The following is a 25,246-nucleotide window of genomic DNA, read 5'->3' on the forward strand; positions in this document are numbered from 1 at the left end:
CACCCCTAAAATTTGGAATCAATATTTTCTTATCTTTAATTCTTATATTGCAGAAATAATTTTTACCATCTTTTCACGATTTTGACACTCAAATTATCAGTAATAAATTGCCATGAAAATTACAGGTCTGCTATCACAGATGGCCCAAGAATTTACTTATTAATAAATATACGAAACTTTTGATTGAATTGCGGACTACCTAAATGTTAATATTAAGAGCTAAAACTTTCAGAGAATTTTTTTGTATCAATTTGGAAACATTTGAGCCCTTGGGCGCAAGGAAATTCGAAAATGTCCATATTAAGGACCACCCTTATATTACACAATTTTTTTTTTAGATCAAAGAACGCCTAGAGGCTTTAAAAAGCGAAAAGGAATCAATCCGCAAAGAAATGGACAGACTTCGAAAAAAGTCCAATCTCACCAAAAACATCAAACCGGGAATGGTTTCTGAATTTACATCATTTGTCGATAAGGTAATAAACAATAAATAATTTCTTACAAAAACAAATGTTATGGCAAGGCCCTGTTACATACATTATGCTACTGAATCATACTGAATACTGTCAAATTCTCATGTATTTGCTGTGCATTCAGACGTTTTACGCATAAACTGCAACGACACTTGTATGTTATGAAGCTGAGTCAGAAAGACCCTGTTATTTAAAATGGATTTTTTGACATTTGTGCGGTTTCTACGTTAGGTTTTCTTTTCTACAACCTGAGAAATACGCCTGTCTGTACAACAAGCGCATGGTTTTTGTCAATATTTAGTATGGAAAGTTCTTCATAACATAGCTTTGCCATAACATTTTCACTATTTACAACTATTTTTATTTATCACGTAATTTTTATTTTTTTTTATTAATTGTAGACCAAAGAATTGACAGAATTGCTTCAAACTCTGAAAGACGGCTATGCAAACGATCAGGCCAAATTGGAAAGTATGCGAAGAGAAATCAGTTACATGGCACATTTGAAAAGAAAGGCTGAAAAGCCGCAGGTTATTGACGAACCCGGTGACCCTACTCTTCATTATCAGGTACTAGTTAATCAATCATCAAAATTCTACTAAATTAAATATTAACTAATGGTGTATGGCATCGTGCCTTAAGGCAAATTGCTAGAACTTCCCGTACCGTAATGAAATATTCGAGAAATTTTAAACGTTTTCAAATATATTATTACAACAAATACTGTAACTTTCATTATTTTCGCTATCCTGTTATATCTGAGCAAATCAAATGTAAATTATAAATAAATCAATTTATCTCCAGAACATTAACAACAATCGTCATTTCATTTCGAATTCAATTTCAAAAAAAAATAGTTGAAAAAGTGCTCCCGTGTGTTCACAGTCTAAACGCATTTGCAAATAATTCTGTGCGACATTTTCACTTATACTGTGCCGAGCTTGGAGGCATTTTCACATTTTTCAGAAACAGTCTAAACGCACTTACAAATATATTTACACCAGGTTATCACTTAGACTGTGCTTAGCCTGGGTAAATTTTTGAATTTTTAATCCAAATTACAAAAATATTTTATGAAAAATAAAAAAAAAGATGTAATAATTTTTTATCCTCAGAAGCAATTGTTTTGTCAATACAAGCAGAAAGTTTTTTAGATCATTCAAATCGGACGCTTAGTTCTCTCTCAAAAACTGCAATTTTTTGCACATTTAGCTCTGTATCTTCGAAATGGCGGGACCTGTCTTTGCCAAAAACTAATCAGCACATCTCTCTATCCATAGGAATCGAATGTTTTTAGATCATTCAAATCGGATCCTCCGTTCTCTCAAAAACTTGATTTCTATTTTATGCACTCTTTGCTCCGTATCTCCATAACGGCTGGACCTGCCTTTGCCAAAAACTAATCAGCACATCTCCCAATCATTACAAATTGAATGTTTTTTAAACCATTCAAATCGGTTGATCCGTGCGTGAAAACGTGGACGAAAAAATGCGGATATACATACGTACACACATACACACACATCCATTTAGTTTCTAAGGTATGCCAGTAAAATGTTCAGAAACCTTCAAAACGTCGAGAAATGCAAATATTTTCATTTTCGATTTTCGGCCCATTACTATAACTACCCTACGGGAAGTTGAAAATTGACTTTTAATTAAAATTTCAGAGTCGTCTGAGTAGAACTGGACTATGCCCAGCTGTCAGAAGAATCCCTAACCAAAGTTGCACCAACAACAAGCCCTTGGCGAACACCAAAAAACCTGTGTTCAAGGCAACACTGTCATGTCTACCTTGCAGACCGCCACCAGTCGGCAAGAGCGAATCTGCCAGAATGTGGTAAGTGGGAAAAAACATTTATATATATATATATATATATATATATATATATTGTTTCCACCATCCATCCCTTTCCTTTCCTTTACCCTTTCCTCTCCAGTTCGGGTGCAAACTCCGTCGTCCAGGCGCCTCGTTATAACAAAATCCTGACAAGGAGCACATCGTTGAATCGAAACGTTACGCAATCCTGTCGAAATTCTAAGGCAAACACACCCAGGGGAGTAAATTCGAAGGCGTTTACTAAAGAACCATGGAGAAAATATTAAGAGGAATAAAAAAAATGTTGATGTCGTGATTTGTGCGTTTTTATTTTATTTTAAGAATTATTTTAAGATTCATTTTACGATTGGTGTTTTATGCTGTATTTTAATTCCTTGACAATATCCCTGTGGCCTTTGTTCAACGCGATTCCTAAAGCAGTTTGATGAGAATCCACGTCTAATTTTTTGAGATCGGCTCCTCGTTTTATTAAACTTTGAATCATCTTGACATCGTTCCAATACGCGCACAGATGGACAGCATTGTAGGAATAACTAGGAAAACACCAAAATTACTTTATTCAATAATAATTACTTTATTTAATAATAAAGGATAAGGATTTAGACAACTAGTGCAGTAAACGGAAATTAAAAAAGTGTGTAACCTCTGAATTTTTTTACTGTCCTCCAATTTGCGTGAAATGTTGGAATTATGTTCCTCTTAACCTCAAGTTTAAAAGTGAAAACAATTCGGGTTCCCCCTTAATGAATAAGTGGACATTGAGCCATTTTATCGCTAGAAAACGTTTTTAATATTAAAGGATATAATTAAAAAGTATTTTTTAATACATTTACCTTGCAATAAAATCATTTTCAACCCCGTGAAAACCCTAAAAGCTTTCAAGTAACCTCTCAATTGAAAAAAAAAACATTTAAAAATAAATTTCAGTATGATATAATGAGAATTACGTATAATGCAAATGATATTTTATGTTTTCTATCTTGATTATCAAATTTTTAACCCTTTTTAGACTTTTAAAAACAACCCCTTGATGAAAAATTGTTTAAAAAAAAGAACTCTAATGATGAACAAATAAAAATAAAAAGAGAAAGAAACTCTACTGACCCGCAAACTAAAATAAAAGAAGAAAGAACTCTACTGACGAGCAAATAACATTAAATAGATAAATTAAATAAGATAAATTAGAGTAAGAAAGAAAAGGACTCTACTGACAAGTAAATTAAAATATAAAAAAGAAAGGACTCTACTGACGAGCAAATTAAAGTGAGAGAAGAAAAGACTCTACTGACGAGCAAATTGAAGTAAAAAAAAGAAAGGACTCTACTGACGAGCAAATTAAAATAAAAGATGAAAGAACTCTTACTGACAAGCAAATTGAAATAAAAGGACTCTACTGACGAGCAAATTAAAATAAAAGATGAAAGAACTCTACTGACGAGCAAATTAAAATAAAAGATGAAAGAACTATTACTGACAAGCAAATTAAAATAAAGGGACTATACTGACGAGCAAACTAAAATAAAAAATGAAAGGACTCTATTGGCGAGCAAATTAAATTAAAAGAAGAAAGAACTCTACTGCCGAGCAAATTAAATTACTGAACTAAGAAAAATTGAATTACTAAAAGAAAAAAGGACTCTACTGATGAGCAAATTAAAATTAGAAAAGAAAGGACTCTACTGACGAGCAAATTAAAGTAAAAGGACTCTACTGACGAAATAAAAAGCGACTTTGCTTTATCAAATCTTGCTTAATATTATTCCTAGAACACTTTTTGAAACACCGATTTGTTAAAAAATTTATTGACATTATTTTGTTCATTACACGATTTTCGTTAAAATGGATATTTTAGGAGATATTTGCAAAAAAACGAAGAAAACCGCCAAAAATATATGAATTTTTAGTGACTAGTAACTTGAAAAGCATTAGTAAGACACATTTATTTCTTATAATTAGTTCTTCTATCGATATCCGACGTTATTTTGAAAAAAAATGTAATTACACAATTGAGAAGGGATGTCATTCCTCCGGAAAGTGGCAAAGGAGTCTAAATAATTTTTACTTTTAAACTTGAGGGTAAGATGAACCTAATTCCAAAATTTCATGCAATTCGGAGCACGGTAAAAAAAATTCAGAGGTTATACCCTTTTTTCTTCCCCGTTTACTGCAATAAATATCCCACAGGAATTGTTAAATTCCTAAAGAATTGATATAGTATTGCTATATTTGGTAAAGTTTTGCAAAAAAAACTGCACTAAACTTACCCTAATGCATCATCATAGGCATTTGGATCAACTCCTAAATCTAGTAGACGTTCCGCAATTGCATGGTGACGGCAATAAATTGCTCTGTGCAAGGCTTCGACGCAACTAGAAGATTCAAGAAATGTTGGTTTTATTTTTAAGCGATTTATTATACCTTACTTTTAATTATCTTACCCAAATTTGTTGTCTTTAAATGCTGCAGATGTATACTGTTTAGCAATTTCATTAAACGCATCTAAGGAACCGCTATCAGCAGCAATGTACATGGCGTTTTTATCGTGCGGAGGAAGCTTTCTAAAGACATCGGCTCCATGTTTTATCATTTTTTTCACCTACAAACCAAACATGTTTTATAATGTTTTTCACCTACAAACCAACAACTTATTATTGTGTAATAATGCATTTCGTGCGGCTTTGATAAATAATCAAAGTACATGGCCAGAGCGCGAATGCGGAAGTGCACATATGTTACGTCCTATACCTAATAAATAAAATAGAGATCGTTCATCGAATTTAGTGAGTCTTAAGAGAGAGTCTAGTAGACTCTACACTCTCTCAGTGGTTCCTAACCTGGTGGTAATTTCCCCTGCAGGGATAAAACGGAGATTCTAGGGGAGTTACACAGGTACAAAAAGCAATGAACATAATGCTTTGTGTTTACAATTACTGATGTTCACACGATACATTAAAGATGATGATGTTTAGAAAGAATAATTGTTTTGCAAGGTATTTGCCCACTACTACTCGCGGCAAAGACGTATTTTGAAAATCAAAGGTCACAAAAAGAAAAAGAATATTATGCAAAAATTAAAGACCAAGCATTTCTTCTAAAAATGACATACCTCGCTGGTTTTTTTTTTCACTGAAATAAATAGTCTGAATATTTTACTGCAAGGAAATGAAACGAATATTTTGACGTTGCAGGATAAAATCGCAAGTTTTTTGCGCCAATTGGAACTTTACCAACGCAGGGTTTAAGCTGGTGATATGTCAATGTTTACACAACTAAGTGAGCAATTAGTAAATAATAACAAAGACAAAATCACGTTTGAAAATTCCGTGGTTCAACATTTTTTATATTACTTTACTTCACTAGTTACCTAAACGTCCATTTTGTTAGAATTTAATTAGATAATAAACATATTTTTGTTCGAATTTGTGTGGTTTCAATAATTTTAAATTAGCTAGGGGTAAACTCAATTCCCATACTTGTTCAACGCCTGGACCAATTTGGCCAATTCTTTTTTTAAAATGTTCGTTGAAGTCCAAGAATGGTTCTTACGATGAGAAAAAATCGAATAATTGCCGAAAAAAACCCTAAAAACAGCCCTTTCTCTTTCTCGTACAAACGTTTTCTAACTAAAACGTAGAATCAATTTCAGCTTTATTGCTATTATATAAAGTTCATAATAAATTACAAGCACTCACTCCTTCTAAACGATTATGCGGATTTTGATAAAACTTTCTGAAGTTTGTTAAGGAAATTTTCTAGGATGTATGTGATTATAAAGTACTGAGATGTATGTGCAATATTAATATTGTAGAACGACTACGACATGTCATTGTTTGCATTGAAAACAAATGAAAACTATCATCTGCCAAAAATTTCAATTTGTTTATGAACCTAGACAATATTAGAATATGTATAATAAATTTATGATTATGAATAAGAAAAATGAAATGTCTACATTATTATTGCCAAAAAGCAGCTTCGATGTGCCAGATATTAAAATAATATAAAATACAGTGCATGTATGGCAGATAGAATGATACACATATGAACAGGATATGACAAATTAATTCACTTAAAATATGAAATTAAGTATTAATCAGGGCCGGTTCTACCTTTAATGCGATGTATGCGAAAAATACGAGCGCCAACACAAGATTCGGATATTAAATTTTCAATATAGTTTTTTTTAATATATAATTTCTTTGCATCTTTTATTAATCTTACCACAACATTTTTAAAATTCGTAAATATTCCACTTTAAAACAACAAATGGGAAAGTAAAGATGAATACATACAATTCGGCCCTCACGATATCGATTAGGAGAAGTTTAAGATGCAATTTTGGATATCTTAAATAATAAAAAATTAAACTAATTTAATCCAACATGAAGTACCAGTGTTATGTTATGGTTATGGTTATGTTATACCGTTTAAAAGAATTCAATTTCCAATATAGTGTGGGAATTGAGACTCATTATTTTATTTAAAGCAGTTCTACATTTACCATCGCTCATATTATAAATGTATATGCATTTTGGCGTGAAGAGTAATTTAAAAAACAATAATTATTATTTTTAGGTAAACGGTAAATATTAGTATATTATATTAAAAAATTGTAGACATGGGTACAGGACAACGTCTGTCGGGTCATCTAGTAAATAATAAATATTAAAAAAAAAGTTACCATTGGATAGTTATTGTATTTGATCATCAAGGAGAAGGCGATATCCGTGTACTTTTCAGGCAAGTAAAGGTTGACCAGATGTACGACTATTGCTATATTGGAATCCATGTGTATCAGATTGTCATCGGCATTCAGGAGCTGGTGTGTCACTTTGGCAGCTGCTGCATAGTCCCACAACTCCTTGTTTTGCTCGGTCATTTCACTTTGAACAGCCTGGGTAAAAAGATAAGAAAAACTCATTTCTACAATATTGCACATATATCCCAGTACTTTATAATCACATACATCCTAGAAAATTTCCTTAATAAACTTCAGAAAGATTTATCAAAATCCGCATAATTGTTTGGGAGGAGTATACAGCGAGTGCTTGTAATTTAATATGAACTTTACATAATAGTAATAAAGCTCAAATTGACTCTACGTTTTAGTTAGAAAACGTTTGCTGAAATGTAATGCTGGTTGGTTGGTAACGTGGTTCGTATTGACCTCCTAGTCAATACAGCCTTGCCAAACGGTGGTTATAATAAAAGTAGCTTCGGATGCCTTGAGCTCTTATAAAGATATTGGCTGAAATATCTTGTCACTTCTAAGAAACAACACTGATTGACTAGTTTTAACTATACTTTATTAAAACCCACTTACAACGATTAACTATTATCTTATTAACGACTAATACCGCGACTCTGGCTAATCGCACAATTCCATACTTTTATATGTGCCCATAATTATGAAAGTGGTCTAAGTCATATATTTCTTGTTTCGAGATATTTAATGATTTGCATTTGAATAAATTAAAAAATATTTTTACATTATGCGACAATTCAATTTTTAATTTTATTAGTCTTAATTAATGTAAATTTATTATGAATATGAAATTTTGTGTGAATTTCATACGATAATATTGATTTTAAAGTTTGAATTGATTTAGACCATTTTCAAAATTAACTGTATGTCCTATAAATGACTTAAAGAAATAAAGAACTTTGAGTTTTATTTGAAACAATAATTTTATTGAAATAATTCGTGAGCATTTATTAATTATTTTTAAACGGTAATCCATTTTTATCATTATCTCAAGTATTTAAGATCCTTAAAATGTAAAAGGAGGGATGTACGGTAGTAAACTCATAATATCTTTATGTTTTTCTTCCGATACTGGTCTAATGCTGGTGTATAATGGAAGTAATTTAATATTTCCGTATATTTTTGGTCTTTCTCTTTTAGGTGAAAGATCCAAAACGTGAAATGTGGAATCATCTAAAGAAGTTTTATAAAACATAAAAAAATTTATAAGGTTCATTTTTCAAGAATCTCATTCATTGAATTTGTAGCCAAAAGACAGATTCGCCCGCGGTATTTTTTACTCTTCTTGTTATTGTATCTACTAATGATTTCGTTGAAATAAAATCCGCCTGCGACATTCGCTTTATCGAAAATGTATTGCTTCTGCTTCTTCTGCACTTTTCTATCAATTCAAAATAATGCTCAGGGTTGTATAAGTAATTTGCTTTTTTTATTTTCATTTCTATCAACCCAAAATCACGATCATTCGGTAGAAAGGAATGACCTGATACCAAAAATTTTCAAGATGTTTCTATAATTTCTTTAATTTTTTGACTTAGACCACTTTCATAATTAACACTAAATGAATTCCATATAATGTTGAAATTACAACCACTATCTAATGGTTCATTTTTGACAATTTCGTAAAAATTACATTGAATATATTTAGTTTAAACTAATGTGGTATGAAATAACTGATAAACTCATTTTTTTTAAATTTTGACTTAGACCACTTTCATAATTATGGGCACATATATCCAAAAAGTAGGACTGCAAACACCTTACGATGGCGTATTTAAAATATTTGCTGATGGTTATAATGACTGCAATCGATATCGAATTTAAGTTAATTGGCATTTCATAACATATTAACAATATTGTATATGAAAAATAAAAGGGCTGTTTTTAGGGCTTTCCCGGCAATTATTCGATTTTTTCTCGCCGTAAGAACCATCCTTGGACATTAACGAACATTTAAAAAAAATAATTGTCCAAATTGGTCCAAGCGTTGTTGAGTATGCGCTTACCAACACATTTTGCGATCCATTTTTATATACATAAGATGATAAAAATAAATAATGAAGATTTCCTTCATCTTACCTTGTTTAAGACTTCGTTAAAAAGTGGCACGGATCCATTCTGTGCAGCAGCAGCTATCAAAGACACCCCACTGTCGTTGCATTGTCTGGCATCGATTCTTGGGACTTTAAACAACATATTGGTAATTTCCAAATTTCCACTAAGCACTGCCAGGAAGAGACAAGTGTCACCACACACATCCTTTTGGTAAGGATCAGTGCCTAATTTTAGCATCCTTTTGAAGATGTCGGCGTAACCTCGCACGGCTGCGAGGTGAAGATAAGTTTGTTCGCGATGAGTCCTGGGAAAAATTTAGTTGAAATATCTTGAAGGTGTGGGGATATATATATATTTTTTTGATTTACTTGTAGTTGACATCCAGAAGTCCGTTGCAAGTCAACTCTTGCCTGAATGGTATATCGGAATTGTGGAAGGTCACGAGGATAACTTCTGGATATTTGTGGTTATACAGCAGGACCTTTTCTACTGAGAATGTCTGAGGAAAAAAAATTAGGGTATTTCTACAAAATAGAGAAGCTGGTCAAAAATGGAAATTGGCATGAACACTAAAATAAGGGGACAAAGCGTTATGCTTGTTTCTTGTTAATGTCTATCTATTTGCTGTGCGATTAGGCGTATTTCACATTTAAACAAACAAGGAATAATGTTGCGATAACAGAATTCCAGATGGTGCAGTTATTATAAAATTTTTTTTTTTAAATTTTATACTCTGCTGGTTTTGTTTTACGAATATTTTATTCATTAATATGTTTCTTTTAGATTTTAGCTTTTTGAAATTTTGTTCTTTGAAATTCCTTTTTTAAATTGTATGCTCTAAAATTTTGGCCTGTAAATTTTTGTTCTTTGAATTTTGTTTTGCAATTTTTGTTTTTTTAAATTTGTTCTTTGAAATTTCTCTTTGTTTTTAATTTTGTTGCTTGGTACTTTATTATTCTGAATTTTGTTCATACAATTATGACTTTTCTTCTTTTGAATTCTGTTATATTTTGTCAGTAGAGTTCTTTTTTTAAAAAAAAGTAAAAGAAGAAAGGACTCTACTGGCGAGCAAATTAAATTAACAGAAGAAAGGACACTACTGACGAGCAAATTAAAATAAAATAAAAGAAATGACTCTACTGACGTGTAAATTAAAGTAAGAAAAAAGAGGACTCTACTGACAAGCAAATGAAAGTAAAAAAGAGAAAGGACTCTACTGACGAGCAACCTGAAATAAAATCTTCAAAAACTACTCACGTGAAAATTAAAATAAAAAAAGAAAAAAAAAACTCTACTGACGAGTAACCTGAAACAAAATAAAGAAAAAAACTACTAACGTGAAAATTAAAATAAAAAAGTCTACTGACGAGAAACCTGAAATAAAAAAAAAGAACTCTACTGATAAGCAACCTGAAATAAAATTTAAAAAAAGAACTCTACTGATGAGCAAATAAAAATAAAAAAAGAAAGAAACTCTACTGACAAGCAAATTAAAACAAGAGAAAAAAGGATCTTTACTGACAAATATTTACCCAATAGAAACCCATCGAAATATAATCAAAATTTATACTAATTGTTAAAATCTCTATAAAATATCTGATAATTTGATGTGCATATGTCTAATGATCATTTTTGACCGCCAAATGGTATTTTTTTTTACTTTTTTCATTAGATCTCCGAAACCGCTAGACCTGCCCTAATGAAAATTTGATCAATTCTTCATCTTGTCCATACAAGTAAAATGTTTTTTGAATTATTCAAATCGGACGCTCCGTTCTCTTAAAAACTGCCGGGTGTTTTCGGCACTTTTTGCCCCGTATCTTCGGAACGGCTAGACCTGCCCCCGCCAAAAACAGCACGTCTCCTTATCAATACGAATCGAATGTTTTTTGAATTATTCAAATCGCTTCATCCGTGTTCCCACAAACACACACACACACACACATACATCCATTTTTTCTAAGGTATGCCAAAATGTTCAGAAACCTTTGAAACGTAAAGATATATGAAAATTTTCATTTTCGTTTTTTTTTGCGATTACTATAACTTGTCCTACGGGAAGTTAATTATATTATTTTTCTTCCCTTCACCTTTTTTCCCTCGATCCTGGTGCTGGTCCTCCCGCCGCCGTCGTCTTCCGCTTCCGAATCGCTGACGTTGAACATGGCAGCATGGGCCATGTCCCTGACTCTGGCTATCTGATATCTCCCGTGGGCCACCAGGACCGGCTCGTAGTTTTTGCGTCCGGCCCAAACGACTCGCATGTCGCGCTCGTAACACTGGCACAGGATGTGGGCCATCTCCTCGTTTTCGTGCATCATGGCGTGGAAGAAGGCCGTGTCTGCACCCTAGAATAATAGATAATGGGATAAAGGATTCAATGTTATGGGTAGGCTGTATATAAATGGTTAAATGTGTTCATATAATTTTCTCGAGATTTTCCGATTTTCCTGAAATTTTACAATAGCAACTCGCCTGTAGGCCACACCGTTCGGAATTCGGAATTGCGATATATGGGAAAAAAACTAAGAATTTTGAGACCTTTCTAACGATGTATAATACTTTATATGTTTTCTTTACAGAAATATCGAATCGTGAGGAGTGTTGCTTAAACCTAACCTAACTTACCTAACTAACTTAACCTAACCATACTTTGCCTTTGAACATTTGAATAATCACACAAATTCCATACTACACACTAAACCGTAAAAGATGCGCAAACATGTTATTTGGAGAAAAGATGCAGAATAAAATTACGAATAAAATGATGTATAATTAATATAATAATAATGATATATGTCGCAATATAATTTTCTTGAGATTTTCCTATTTTTATTGCTTCTCACGACTGCTACTTGCCTTTAGGCCACACCGTGCGGAATTCGGAAGTTACGATATATGGGAAAAAAACTAAGAATTTTAAGACCTTTCTAATGATGTATAATACTTCATATGTTTTCTTTTGAGAAATATCGAATCGTGAGGAGTGTTGCTCTAACCTAACCGCACTTTGCATTTTGACAAGTTAATAACTGCACATATTGCTCTATACTATCTAAACCGTGAAAGATACGAAAAAACTTTGTTCGTACGAAAGATGCAGAATAAAATTAAAAATAAAATGGTATATAAATGGTTAAGTGTGTTCATATAATTTTCTCCAACTTGCATACATTATGCTACTGAATCATACTGAATACTGTCAAAATGTCATATTTTTGCTGTGCATTCAGGCGTTTTACACATAAACTGCAACATCACTCGTATGTTATGAACCAGAATCAGAAAAACCCTATTATCTGGCATAGTTTTTAGACATTTGTGCGGTTTCTAGGTTAGGTTTTCTTCTTCTTTACAATTCTTTCATAAGAATTTGCTCGTCGGTAGAGTCTCCTCTTTGTTTTTTGGTCGACAAGCAGTTTGCTCGTCAGTAGAGTCCCTTTTTTATTTTCTCATCTTTATTGAAGCTCGTCAGTAGGGTTCTCTTTGTTCTTTGGTCAACAGGCAATTTGCTCGTCAGTAGAGTCCCTTTTTACTACCTCATTTTCATTAGACTTTCTTTTCCTTCTTTCATGTTTGTAATATTTGCTCGTCAGTAGAGTCCCTTTCTGGTTTTTGTTAGATTAAAATTTAATTTGCTCGTCAGTAGAGTCCTCAATGTTCTTTGGTTGACATGCAGTTTGCTCGTCAGTAGAGTCCTTTTTTACTATCTCATCTTTTTTGGATTTTTTTTCCACCTATCTTTTTTGGTCGACATAAAGTTTGCTCGTCAGTAGAGTCCCTTTTTAGAAATTGAAAATCATCTTTACTGAACCTTCTTTTACACCTATGAGGTTGAAAATAATTTGCTCGTCAGTAGAGTCCCTTTCTAGTTCTTTTTTAGATTAAAATTGAATTTGCTCGTCAGTAGAGTCCCTTTTCTTCTTTGGTCGACATACAGTTTGTTCGCCAGAATTATCAATAATAAATAAAACACCAAGAACAATTTCACTTTAACCTAAAAAACTGTCATTTTTTCATCAATATAATTAGTGCAAAATAGTGTTGCATGCTATAAATAAATTCCCATCTATAACTCCTTGCTCGTTAATTTTATCTACGCAAAAATTAACAAAAATTAAAAAACTGCTAAGAAAATTCCGACCTTAACCTAAAAATCTGTCAATTTTCTTTGCAACAATAGATAGTCCTAAAAAGTGTACCCACATTATAAATTTGTATGGATAACAATAACCATTGAACCGATTGTGCCGCACAACAGACAAATGTCATGGTAAAGATGTGTTACATGCATTATGCTACTGACTCACACTGAATACTGTCTAAATGTCTTGTATTTGCAGTGCATTCAGGCATTTTGTACATAAACTGCAACGTCACTCGTATGTTATGAAGCTAGGTCAGAAAGACCCCGTTATCTAACATCGTTTTTTGATATTTGTGCGATTTCTATGCTAAGTTTTCTATCTGACAACCTGAGAAATACGCCTTTCGTCAATATTCAGTATGGAAAGTTCTTCATAACATGGCCTTGTCATAACATTGGTCTGTTATTCGGCAGAATACAGGAATTTTCTCATGGGTCCTTTACCTTGACAGGTCTGTAGACGCAAACTCCATCTGCGAGTAACCTTTTAGCCTCCTTGTTATTGTGTTGCTCGATGGCCGTGTACAATTTCTGCACCCCGATCATGTTTATTGCTTATTTATTTATTTTTTTGTTAATTTTAATCATTAATTAATTTTTGGTCACATGTTTGAAATTTTGAAAATGAAATGCATTTTTTTGACAGGTGGAAACAAAACATTCAATCGCTCGAAATTTGATAGAAAAAATCAGTTAAGATGTTTGCAATGTTAAAAGATATTTACAGTAACAGTTATAACTAGTGGTGTATGGCATCGTGCCTTAAGACAAATTGCTGGACCTTCCCGTACCGTAATGAAATATTCGAGAAATTTTCAATAAACGTTTTCAAATATATTGTTACAAATACTGTAACTTTCATTATTTTTGCTATCTTGTTATATCTGAGCAAATCGAATGTTAATCATAAATCAATTCATCTCCAGAACAATCACAATTGTCATTTCATTTCGAATTTAATTTAAAAAAAAATAGTTGCCTAATTTACACAAAGATGAAAAAGTGCTCCCGTATAGTCGCAGTCTAAACGCATTTGCAAATAATTCTGTGCGACAATTTCATTAATACTGTGCTTAGCTTGGCGGCATTTTCACATTTTTCAATAGTTTTCACAAAATTCGAATTGGAAAAGTGCACCAGTACATAGACAGTCTAAACGCACTTGGGTGAACCAGAGTGGCGCTTAGTCTGTGCTTAGCCTGGGTAATTTTTTGAAATTTTGATCCAAAATTACAAAAATATTTTATGAAAAATAAAAAAAAGATGTAATAAATTTTTATCCTCAAAAGCAATTGTTTTGTCAATACAAACGTTTTTTAGATCATTCTAATCGGATGCTTAGTTCACTCAAAAACTGCCAATTTTTGCACATTTAGCTCTGTATCTCCGAAATGGCTGAACCTGCCTTTGCCAAAAACTAATCACCACTTGTCACCATCATTACGAATTGACTCTTTGTTGGATCTTTCAAATTGGATACTCCGTTCTCTCAAAAACTCGATTTGTATTTTCTGCACTCTTTGTTTCGTATCTCCGTAACGTCTGGACCTGCCTTTGTCAAAAACTAATCAGGAAATCTGCCTGTCAATAAAAATCGAATGATAAATGAATCATTCAAATCGGTTGATCCGTGTGGACGAAAAATTATATTTATACATACATAACACACATGCATTTTTTCTGAGGTATGCCAAAATGTTCAGAAACCTCTGAAACGTGAAGATAGGCCAAAATTTTCATTTCTTATTTTCGGTCCATTACTATAACTTATTCTACGGGAAGTTAATTACAATTTTATTATCTGACAATGTCAATCGTCAATTTGTTTTTTGCAAATTTTGACGTCTCGTTAATAATTATTATTTTATGATTTAATTTTTGTCAAAAAAATCTTTAGTATTTAATTATTTTTTAAAATGTCGAACGATTTCGAGTACGACGTCCCGGAGGATGCTCCGGAGTTGACCCAGGAGGAGTTGATAGAAATCCGGGAAGCTTTTTTTGCATTTTCCAGAGAGGACAGGGTCAGACCTAAGGTGACGGGATAAATGAAAATTATTAGTACTAATAATAAGTCTAATAATGTCTATACATTTGCTGTGCGATCTGGCGTATTTTACGTTTACGTTTCAATGTTTTACATATATCTTTACGTTTCAAAGGTTTCTGAACTTTTGGGCATACGTTAAAAAAAAGATGTATGTGTGTGTGCGTGCGTGTGTGTGTGAGTGCGGATACAAATTTTCGTCGACGATTTCGGAAACACCGATCAATCGATTTGAATAATTTAAAAAACACTAGATTCGTATTGATAAGGAGACGTGCTGATTAGTTTTTATCGAAAGCAGGTCTAGCCGTTCCGAAGATATGGGGCAAAAAGTGCCAAAAACGGTAAATCAGTTTTTAAGAGTCCGATTTGAATAATTCAAAAAACATTTTATTTGTATTGACTAAATGAAGAACTGATCAAATTTTCATGAAGGCAGGTTCAGCGGTTTCGGAGATCTACTGAAAAAAGTAAAAAAAAATGCCATCTGGCCGTCAAAAATGATCATTAGACATATGCACATCAAATTATCAGATATTTTATAGAGATTTTAACAATAAGTATGAATTTTGTTTGCATTCCTATGGGTTCCGTACCAATGTTTATCCGTTAGACGGCGGCACGTCACTTGCTTTGACATTTCGTCTCTATGCAGTTAAAGCGGTACGATTGCTTTGAAAAAAAAGTTTAGAATTTCCAAAATATTTCAAAATAAAGAAAACATGTTTTTTCAAAAAAAAAATTTTCCAAAAAAGTAATTTTTGACAAATTTATAGTTTCTTAAAAATCTATTTTTTTCGAAGTAAAATTTTTTCTAAAATGTTAATCGTTTTTCAAAAAAATTATAATTTTTGGTACGGGAAGTTCCAGCCTTAAGGGCAGTGGTGTTGTCGAGCCGGAACGCGCCGGAACGTCGTTCCGGCAAATCATTTTTGAGCCGGAACGCGTTCCGGCAAGAAAAAATATAAAAAAATCGCTACATACAGAAAATGATTTAATAAGTAAATTTTATACGTTATTATTCAACTAATTTTTATTAAATGTTATTATTGTAATAAACATACATATATGTGCACAAAATGGGTTTTGTGATAATTTTTGTTTCTTTCCTTTTCGAACAAAACTGGAAAAAACTGGTTTTAGAACCGGTTTTTAAATTTTAGCGTTCCGGCAAAAAAATATTAGCGCAACACCACTGGTTTTATCAAAGTCGTTTTTAATTTAGTAACAAATTGAGGTGTATGAACTTCTTATAGAAAAATAATATTTATAAATTAAATCTTATATTCATTCGCATTTCTTATACGCTAACACCTACATCATAGGTTCCTTTTTGTATATTTTCATAGCCTTACGTGTGCCTATACGTTGCATTCTATACTACACGTCTTACATCTATACCATACGCTATATTTCATCACATACTCTCAAATCCCTACATTGTATACCGAATACACCTAACCTATATCTACTACTATATATCCTATTACCTATAATTTTCCTTACACGCTACATTAACCCTACCGGGAATCGAACCCGGGTCCGCCGCGTGGCACGCGACGACCTTATCCACTACACCACCGTAACGCTACAATCAACCGTCTTTTTTCGCGTGTCGTCGCGCCACCTTAGTATTAATTACCCAATTAATTAGAAAATGACCCGCGGAAACAACAGTGCGTCCCATATTATATTATTGATGGGGGTAGCCGATAGGGTAGTGGTTAAGGTGCGCGACTTCCACGCGGAGGTCCCGGGTTCAATTCCCGGTATAGACAATAGATAGGTAGAAATAATACATAGGGCGTAAGGTAAACCTATATAATATAGGTGAATATATAAATTAGACAGTAGTATTTATAAGAAATAAAAGATATGTAGGTATATAATAAGTTAATGACGGTATAGGTATCTCACGGTATGATAGATAATAGATATCTACCTATAATATACAATAATATAGTATAGCAAGATAAGTAATAGTGTGGCGATATCAAGCAGGCTGGTTTTGATTTGTAAAAAACGATCGGACATGTCATGTATATTTTTGATATCGAAATATTTTTACAGTTAATAAATTTATATTTTTTTATTATGTTGGGAGTTTCTAATTAAATATATTATCATAATCATTACTACTCCCACATTGGTGACCCTGACGTGATGAAGATGAAGATAAAGGAGTTTTATTTTTCGAAGATTTAAGAAAAATTGATTTTGACGCAGCACCATAATCACTGGTCTTCAGTGACGACCTATAAGGTATGTCCAGTCCAATCCATCATAGTTAACGCACTTACTATCTGGATCAGACTTCCGAGGTTACTCATTTGGTATACCCAGACCTCAGTGTTTATTGCTGACAGAAAAAATAATTTGGAGCCTGAACTTTTCATTGGAATGCAATTCAACCTCTCTTTCTCTGTTAACTCAACAAATCGTCTTATAATGCTACCTCCTATTATCGGTGACAACGGCGAATCAAAACAAAATTTGACATAATTTATTGGATTCCACAATTCTGGACTCTTATGTCAAAGAAACCAATGATCCTGATTTGGATAAAGAGCCAACTTCTTTCTCTGATCGGAACTCATCAGATACGAATGCAACGCTTGCAGAAATGGAAACTGTACCCATAAATTATGCATTCTAAACATTAAGTTATTCTGATATAACTAATACCCATTAGATCGAGAACATTATGCAGAATATGGAGTTGATGGCAGGTCGAATCACCACATACGGTGGATCTGCTGACGAAACATGGAAATTTGTAATTGACCAGTATTACAACACTGGTCTGCTATAATCTGCTTTCCCACCACATTTTTATAACGTGTTTCCCTGTATTTTTTTTTAAACTGTGAGATCAACACTGGGCAGGGAGTGTGTGGCGATATCAAGCAGGCTGGTTTTGATTTGTAAAAAACGATCGGACATGTCATGTATATTTTTGATATCGAAATATTTTTACAGTTAATAAATTTATATTTTTTTATTATGTTGGGAGTTTCTAATTAAATATATTATCATAATCATTACTACTCCCACAATAGGTTATCTATCGTATTATTAGGTTAAGTCTTATAAAGTATTGTAATAAATCTTGAGTACTTTTATATCATAATAAATACTTGTAAGTATTAATGAATACAAATAATACCAGAATAAATATAATTAATATTATTAAAGAATATAAATTATGTACTCAATAATTCCCTCATACTTGTACAATTTAATGTATAGACTAGCTGTGTATAATAGAGTTAATTATATAAAAAGTCAATATATTAGATTTGTGAGTTCTTATCGAAATATATCAATTTTTTTGAACCGGTTTATGAACCGGATTTTAAATTTTAGCGTTCCGGCAAAAAAAATATTAGCACAACACCACTGCTTAAGGGGCACAACTAGTGTAACCGCCTAAAAAAAGGTGATTTTTGGGGTTTATATTAAAAACACTACTGTATCAATCATTTCAAAATTTTAGGAATATATTTGTACATGTTTTAAGAATACATAATAATAAGTTATCATCGATCTCCAACGGCGCGACAAAAAAAAGCTCTTCACTGATGCAGTGATTCCGGCCCTCTACGTGGATGAAATTTAAAAAAAAAAATCTCGGTAAACCAGATAATATTGTCTGTAAAATAAACTACGATAAAGAAAAAAAATCAAAAATTGACATAATGACGGCGTTTTTTTAAAAAAAGTCGAATTTTACCCAAAATTTTGGTGGTTTTTGGATCCGATAAAAAAATCGATAGTTCATTTTACGGAGAACTATATATAGAACATGTCAAAAAAAATTGAGTAGTGATCGGAAAATGCTGTTTCGAGAACAACGCGTTTAAAGATTAAATGATCGTTATACTATACGAGTATACTATGTATATACTCTTTAAATGGCTGTAACTCAAAAACTATTTAAGATATCAATTTAAAATTTTGATATGTTATTTTTAAAGGTATAACCTATCAAAATATGGAAAAACTGAAAATTCGCTTTTTTTAACTTCCCGTAGGGCAAGTTATAGTAATGGCAAAAAATCGAAAATGAAAATTTCTGAATATTTTGGCATACCTTAGAAAAAATGGATGTATGTGTGTGTGTGTGTGTGTGTGTGTGTGTGCGTGTGTGTATGTATGTGCGGATACAAATTTTCGTCGACGATTTCGGGAACACCGATCAACCGATTTGAATAATTCAAAAAACATTCGATTCGTATTGATAAGGAGACGTGCTGATTAGTTTTTGGCGTAGTCAGGTCCAGCCGTTCCGAAGATACGGCGCAAAAAGTGCCGAAAACGGTAACTCAGTTTTTAAGAGAACGGAGCGTCCGATTTTGATAATTCAAAAAACATTTTACTTGTATTGACAAGGTGAAGAACCGATCAAATTTTCATAAAGGCAGGTCTAGCGGTTTCTGAGATCTAACAAAAAAAGTAAAAAAAATGCCACCTGACGGTCAAAAATGATCATTAGATATATGTACATCAAATTATCAGATGTTTTATAGAGATTTTAACAATAAGTATAATTTTTTTTTTACATTCTTATGGCTTTCGTACCAATGTTTATCCGTTGGACTGCGGCGCGGCGCTTACGCGCTTTGACATTTCGTTTCTATGCAGTGAAAGCAGTACGATTGCTTTGAAAAAAAGTTCAGAATTTCGAAAATATGTCAAAATGAAGAAAACATTTTTTTTTTCAAAAAAAAAAATTTAAAAAAAAATTTTTCTTTAGATTTTTTTTTTAATTTTTTTTTTCAAAAAAAAGTAATTTTTTGTCCAATTTATAGTTTCTCAAAAATCTAATTTTTTCGAAGAAAAATGTTTTTTAAAAATGTTAATCGTTTTTAAAAAAATAATAATTTTTGGTACGGGAAGTTTCAGCAATTTGCTTTAAGGCACGATGCCTTAATTGCCTTAAGACAGAATAACACTTACAGCTAGTTCCGCTTATATTCTTGTATCGTAGAACCGCTCCCCAGTGTTATATTACCGATTAACAGATGTCTGCGCGTAGCTCACCCTCGGCGAGAGCGACTATTATTATATCTGCACGCCGTGAAACATAGACCGTTCTCGGTTAGGCAACAATTTTTCGACCGTCGAGCATACTTACCTGGCGTGGGGGCTACCGTGATCACTAAGGCGGTTCCCCCAGGGCGAGGCCCTTCCATTGCACTTTTGGGTCGGGCTGACCCCTGCGATTGTCCCTAATGTGGATAACTCGGGCGCGTAATTTTTGGTAGTCGGGACTGCGTACGCGCTGTCCCGGTAATAATAAACTTAGCATAGAAAACATAAAACAAGTAATACAATATACTTGTGTTAACATTAGAATTAAAATTGGAATAGTTAGACACTTGGCCACTTTATCAACAATTTTTATTATGATGATTTATTGATAAAACTATTGGTGTATGGCATCGTGCCTTAAAGCAAATTGCTGGAACTTCCCGTATCATAATGAAATATTCGAGAATTTTTAAACCTTTTCAAATATATTATTACAAATACTGTAACTTTCATTTTTTTGCTATTTTGTTATATCTGAGCAAATCAAATGTAAATCATAAATAAATCAATTTATCTCCAGAACATAAACAATCGTCATTTCATTTCGAGTTCAATTTCAAAAAAATAATTTAGTTACCTAATTTGCACAAAATTGAAAAGTGCTCCCGTACAGTCACAGTCCAAACGCATTTGCAAATAATTCTGTGCGACATTTTCACTTATACTGTGCTTAGCTTGGCGGCATTTATAAGAACTAAAATGATTGTTGTTAAATTGAGGAGGCCACATTTTAATATGAATCTCGTTTTATATTTTTGGACCGGTTCGATTTTTATTTGTTTATAACTTCTAAACAAATTGTCCGATTGTTTTGCAATATCCAGCAAATTTTTAGCCAATTAAATTATCTACAACTTTTGTTAATAACAAAATGTTTTATCTCATATCCTTTTACCCAAAATTTGCAATGAAACAGGTTTTTGTTAAATTTTGGAGGTTGCATCAGTATATCTTGCTTCACACTTTTGGACCAGCTCGATTTTTATTTATTTATTTATAACTTCAAAACGAAATGTCCCACCATTTTGCAATATTCAGCAAATTTATAGCCAATTAAATTATCTACAATTTCTATTAACAACAAAAATTGGTATCTCTTGTCCTTTTATCAAAAATTTACATTTAAAAAGGTAGTTGCTAAATTTTGGAGGTTACATCATTTTTTTCAATTTTTTCATTAGATCTCCGAAACCGCTAGACCTGCCTCCATCAAAATTTGATCAATTCATCTTGTCAATACAAGTATAATGTTTTCTGAATTATTAAAATCGGACGCTCCGTTCTCTTAAAAACTGAGTTACCGTTTTCGGCACTTTTTGCCCCATATCTTCGGAACGGCTAGACCTACTTTCGCCAAAAGCTAACCAGCACGTCTCTTTATCAATACGAATCGAATGTTTTTTCAATTATTCAAATTGCTTCATTCGTGTTCCCGAAATCGTCGACGAAAATTTGTATCCGCACACACATACACACACACATACATTAATTTTTTCTAAGGCGTGCCAAAATATTCAGAAACTTCTGAAACGTAAAGATATATAAAAATTTTCATTTTCGATTTTTTTGCGATTACTATAACTTACCCTACGGGAAGTTAAAAGGAACATTCGGTTGTTTCGTATAGCAAAGTTTACGGGATTTTACACGTCGGCTAACAGGACTATACTCGTTATTACAGTGTGGACAGATTGTAAAAAGACGGTAACACAATTTATGTAATAAACTATTTATATTCTAAAATTGATGAAAAACTAGTGGGGCGTATGGCATCGTGCCTTAAGGCAAATTGCTGGAACTTCCCGTACCGCAACGAAATATTCGAGGAATACTGAATGTTTTCAAATAGATTATTATTAATATTGTAACATTGTTTAATATTTATGAGAATTATATAAACTGAATTACAAAGTTGAAATTATTTGTTCAAAGTATATTAGAACTATAGTCAGAATTAAAAATAAAATCTGAATTATTTTCGTTATTGATTAAATCGAGCATTATTTAACTAGCTTTAACGCTAAATACCTCTTACACCTTACATTTATTTACAGGATTTACCGTACGTTTTGCGAGCTTTGGGAATAATTATCAGCGAAGAGGAAACTGAAGCAATCATCCAGCAATGTCTGAACCTGGTAGATGTCTCCACGGTGCAAGACGATGAGGATGATGATAGGTAAGTAAATAAATATATTATATATATATATATATATATATATATATATATCTTATATATAAAAATATATCTTATATATAAAAATGGAGCTCACGATAAAATGATCCGCTAAAACTCGAAAACGGCTGAACCGATTTGGCCAGTCTTAGTCTTGAAAAATTCGTGCCAATCAGTAGGTTGTCGGAAAGGTGAGATATTGTTTCAAAATCGCGTAGAAACTTTACATTTTTAATTTGAACATTTTTGTAGAAGTGTAATTTGATTAAAACAGTGGACGGTGGCTAATACGTCAAATGTCAAACGTTTTTGACAGATGATGTTCAATTACATTTAATACAATGTTTTACGTGAATTTTATTTAATTATGATTAAATTGTAGTAAGCAGTTTTGTTTGTAGTTATATTTATACACAAAAACGTTAGTAAACGGGCCGCAAGTGTTACTAGAGACTCAAAATATCAACTTTTTTGGAATGTTAATATGAAAATGCACCTTTTGGCATATTTTTCTCAAACACGGTACTTGGAAAGATCTCATTTGTATAATTATATACTCATTGGTATTTAAAAAACATTTTCAAGTTTATATTATTTTTTATTTATGTTATTTAAATTCAGAACCTAAATTTGGTATCGATCAAAGGGACATTTTGTTGAATAACATTTTTCCAGTTTTAATTTCCCAGAATTTATCGAAAAATAGATAGTAATATATGAAGGTCGGGGGTTAAAAACCAGTAAAGTTAAGCATTGTTTAACAACAATATTTGAAAGTAGAGGGAAAAAGATGTATAACCAGCTATAATCTTGATTCTCATGACTTTGCTATCGGGAGATAAACGGTAATCTTTGAAAATCTATAATAAAAGTATTTTCTTCCGTTGGTAGTTTTTTGGCATTAGTTAAATTCTCTCTTAAATTCGCCTATTCTACTTATGTCCTCTAACTTTAACTTAATTAATAATGAAATAGATATTCACAACACTTCACCTAATCAAATAATCTCCATCTGCACAAGTTAACCTTTTTATTTTCTTTTCAAATATATCATTATTTTATCTTATTTTGCTTATAAATAATATTGTTACATTCTGCATTATATGTAATTATATCTTAAGCATTTTATGTTACTAACTATATATTGTAATTTTGTATATATTTTAATTGTTATTCATTATGTAAAATAACTGTATTTTTGAGTCCTCTTGGAGAAATCTGTGGGCTATATATTTAAATATCGATCCTTCTCACGCCGTCAATTAATATATAACTGTAATAAATGTAGCTGAATGTACTTTGTATAGCTTGCTATGAATAATAAATCAAATATATATATATATATATATATTTAAATAAATAAATAAATAAATAAAAGTGTAATTATTGTGTAAAATACCTTTAAAATTAAAATAAGAACGTTAAGCTTTAAATTTTGCTTTAATTATTACTTTGAAACTTTTACTTGAAACTTTTAAAAAAGCAGGTCAAAGAATAAATACTTAATTCGTTTTCTATCTCTCCTTGCAGAAATTTGAAATTTTTGTATAAGTTCAGTAGTATTATTCACAATTATACACAAAATCCGAATCTGAAAAACTTGAAACGTAATCAATAAGTCGAAAGACCAAAAAAGACTTGGATTGGATTATACCATGTTTTCTATAGAAAGTGTATAAATCTTCCAATTTGCTTATGCTGAAAAAATATAGACAAACTAATGGGATTTATTTGTTTTTATAGAACTTCATTGTATGTAGCATTCAGACAACACATCCTTGTACACTTGAAGTATTAATATTTTTGATTCTCTAGAAATTGTTTAGAATATACCTTACTTAGCAAAACAACGTTTGCCGGTTCAGCTAGTATATATATATATATATATATATATATATATATATATATATATATATATTTCTATTACCCCAGGCCTCCAATTGTGACCCTCGATCAGCTCAACAAGGTCCTAAGGGGCAGAATGCCGGATGCCCTGAGCCAGTCCCAAATTTTCATGGCGTTTGCGATTTTTGACCCATTGGGCAATGGTTTTATTGAAACAGAAGAATTGAAAAGATGCCTGACGACTTATGGTGATAAAATGACCAAAAAGGAGCTCAAACAGATCATCAAACTTGGGGATCCTGATAATATAGGTATATATTCGTATGAAAAAGTCGCCGAAAAATTGGCATCGTAATAAAAGAATTTTGTCGAAATGTTCGTTTTTTTTAATATAGTAATTGATATATATATATATATATATATATATATATATACATATACTAGATGACCCGACAGACGTTCTGCCAAACATATAATTTCATTTCATCTGCCAAGCATTTACTGTTGACTGTATCTTATATTATTTTAATTCCTGGCACATCTCACCTGCTTTTCGGCAATAATAACGTAGACATTACATTTTTCTCGTATATTATATTCTATTATTATTTAGGATCATAATTTCAGCAAAATTCAAATTTCAAGTGAATTGACATTTCTATAGCAATTGGCAGTTTAAATGTCAAACAATGGTAAGTGTTTTTTTTGTAATTTTTGCCATTTATTTCTAGAATATCACTATTGTTTTATCGTTCATTAAATCCTAAAAATTTCCTTTGACAAACTCTAAAAAGATTTATCAAA

General features: G+C 31.9%; 1 protein-coding gene and 1 non-coding gene across 2 annotated transcripts; both read left to right on the plus strand.

Moving 5' to 3' along the window:
- Window positions 1–344: 344 nt before the first annotated feature.
- On the plus strand, window positions 345–24,611 carry LOC113386802. Its single transcript, XM_026624560.1, has 5 exons — window positions 345–476; window positions 875–1,042; window positions 2,144–2,313; window positions 22,476–22,600; window positions 24,530–24,611. The coding sequence occupies exons 1-4, from the start codon at window positions 393–395 to the stop codon at window positions 22,507–22,509; spliced, it is 456 nt and encodes a 151-aa protein (XP_026480345.1). The 5' UTR covers window positions 345–392; the 3' UTR covers window positions 22,510–22,600; window positions 24,530–24,611.
- Window positions 20,457–20,620, plus strand: LOC113387181. Its single transcript, XR_003368131.1, has one exon. It is a non-coding gene; the product is annotated as a U1 spliceosomal RNA (small nuclear RNA).
- Window positions 24,612–25,246: the final 635 nt, after the last annotated feature.

The sequence above is a fragment of the Ctenocephalides felis genome, unplaced genomic scaffold (genome assembly GCF_003426905.1).
Source record: "Ctenocephalides felis isolate EL2017-DRISC unplaced genomic scaffold, ASM342690v1 CF-g0.4_SCAFFOLD_03571, whole genome shotgun sequence".
Lineage (NCBI taxonomy): Eukaryota > Metazoa > Arthropoda > Insecta > Siphonaptera > Pulicidae > Ctenocephalides > Ctenocephalides felis.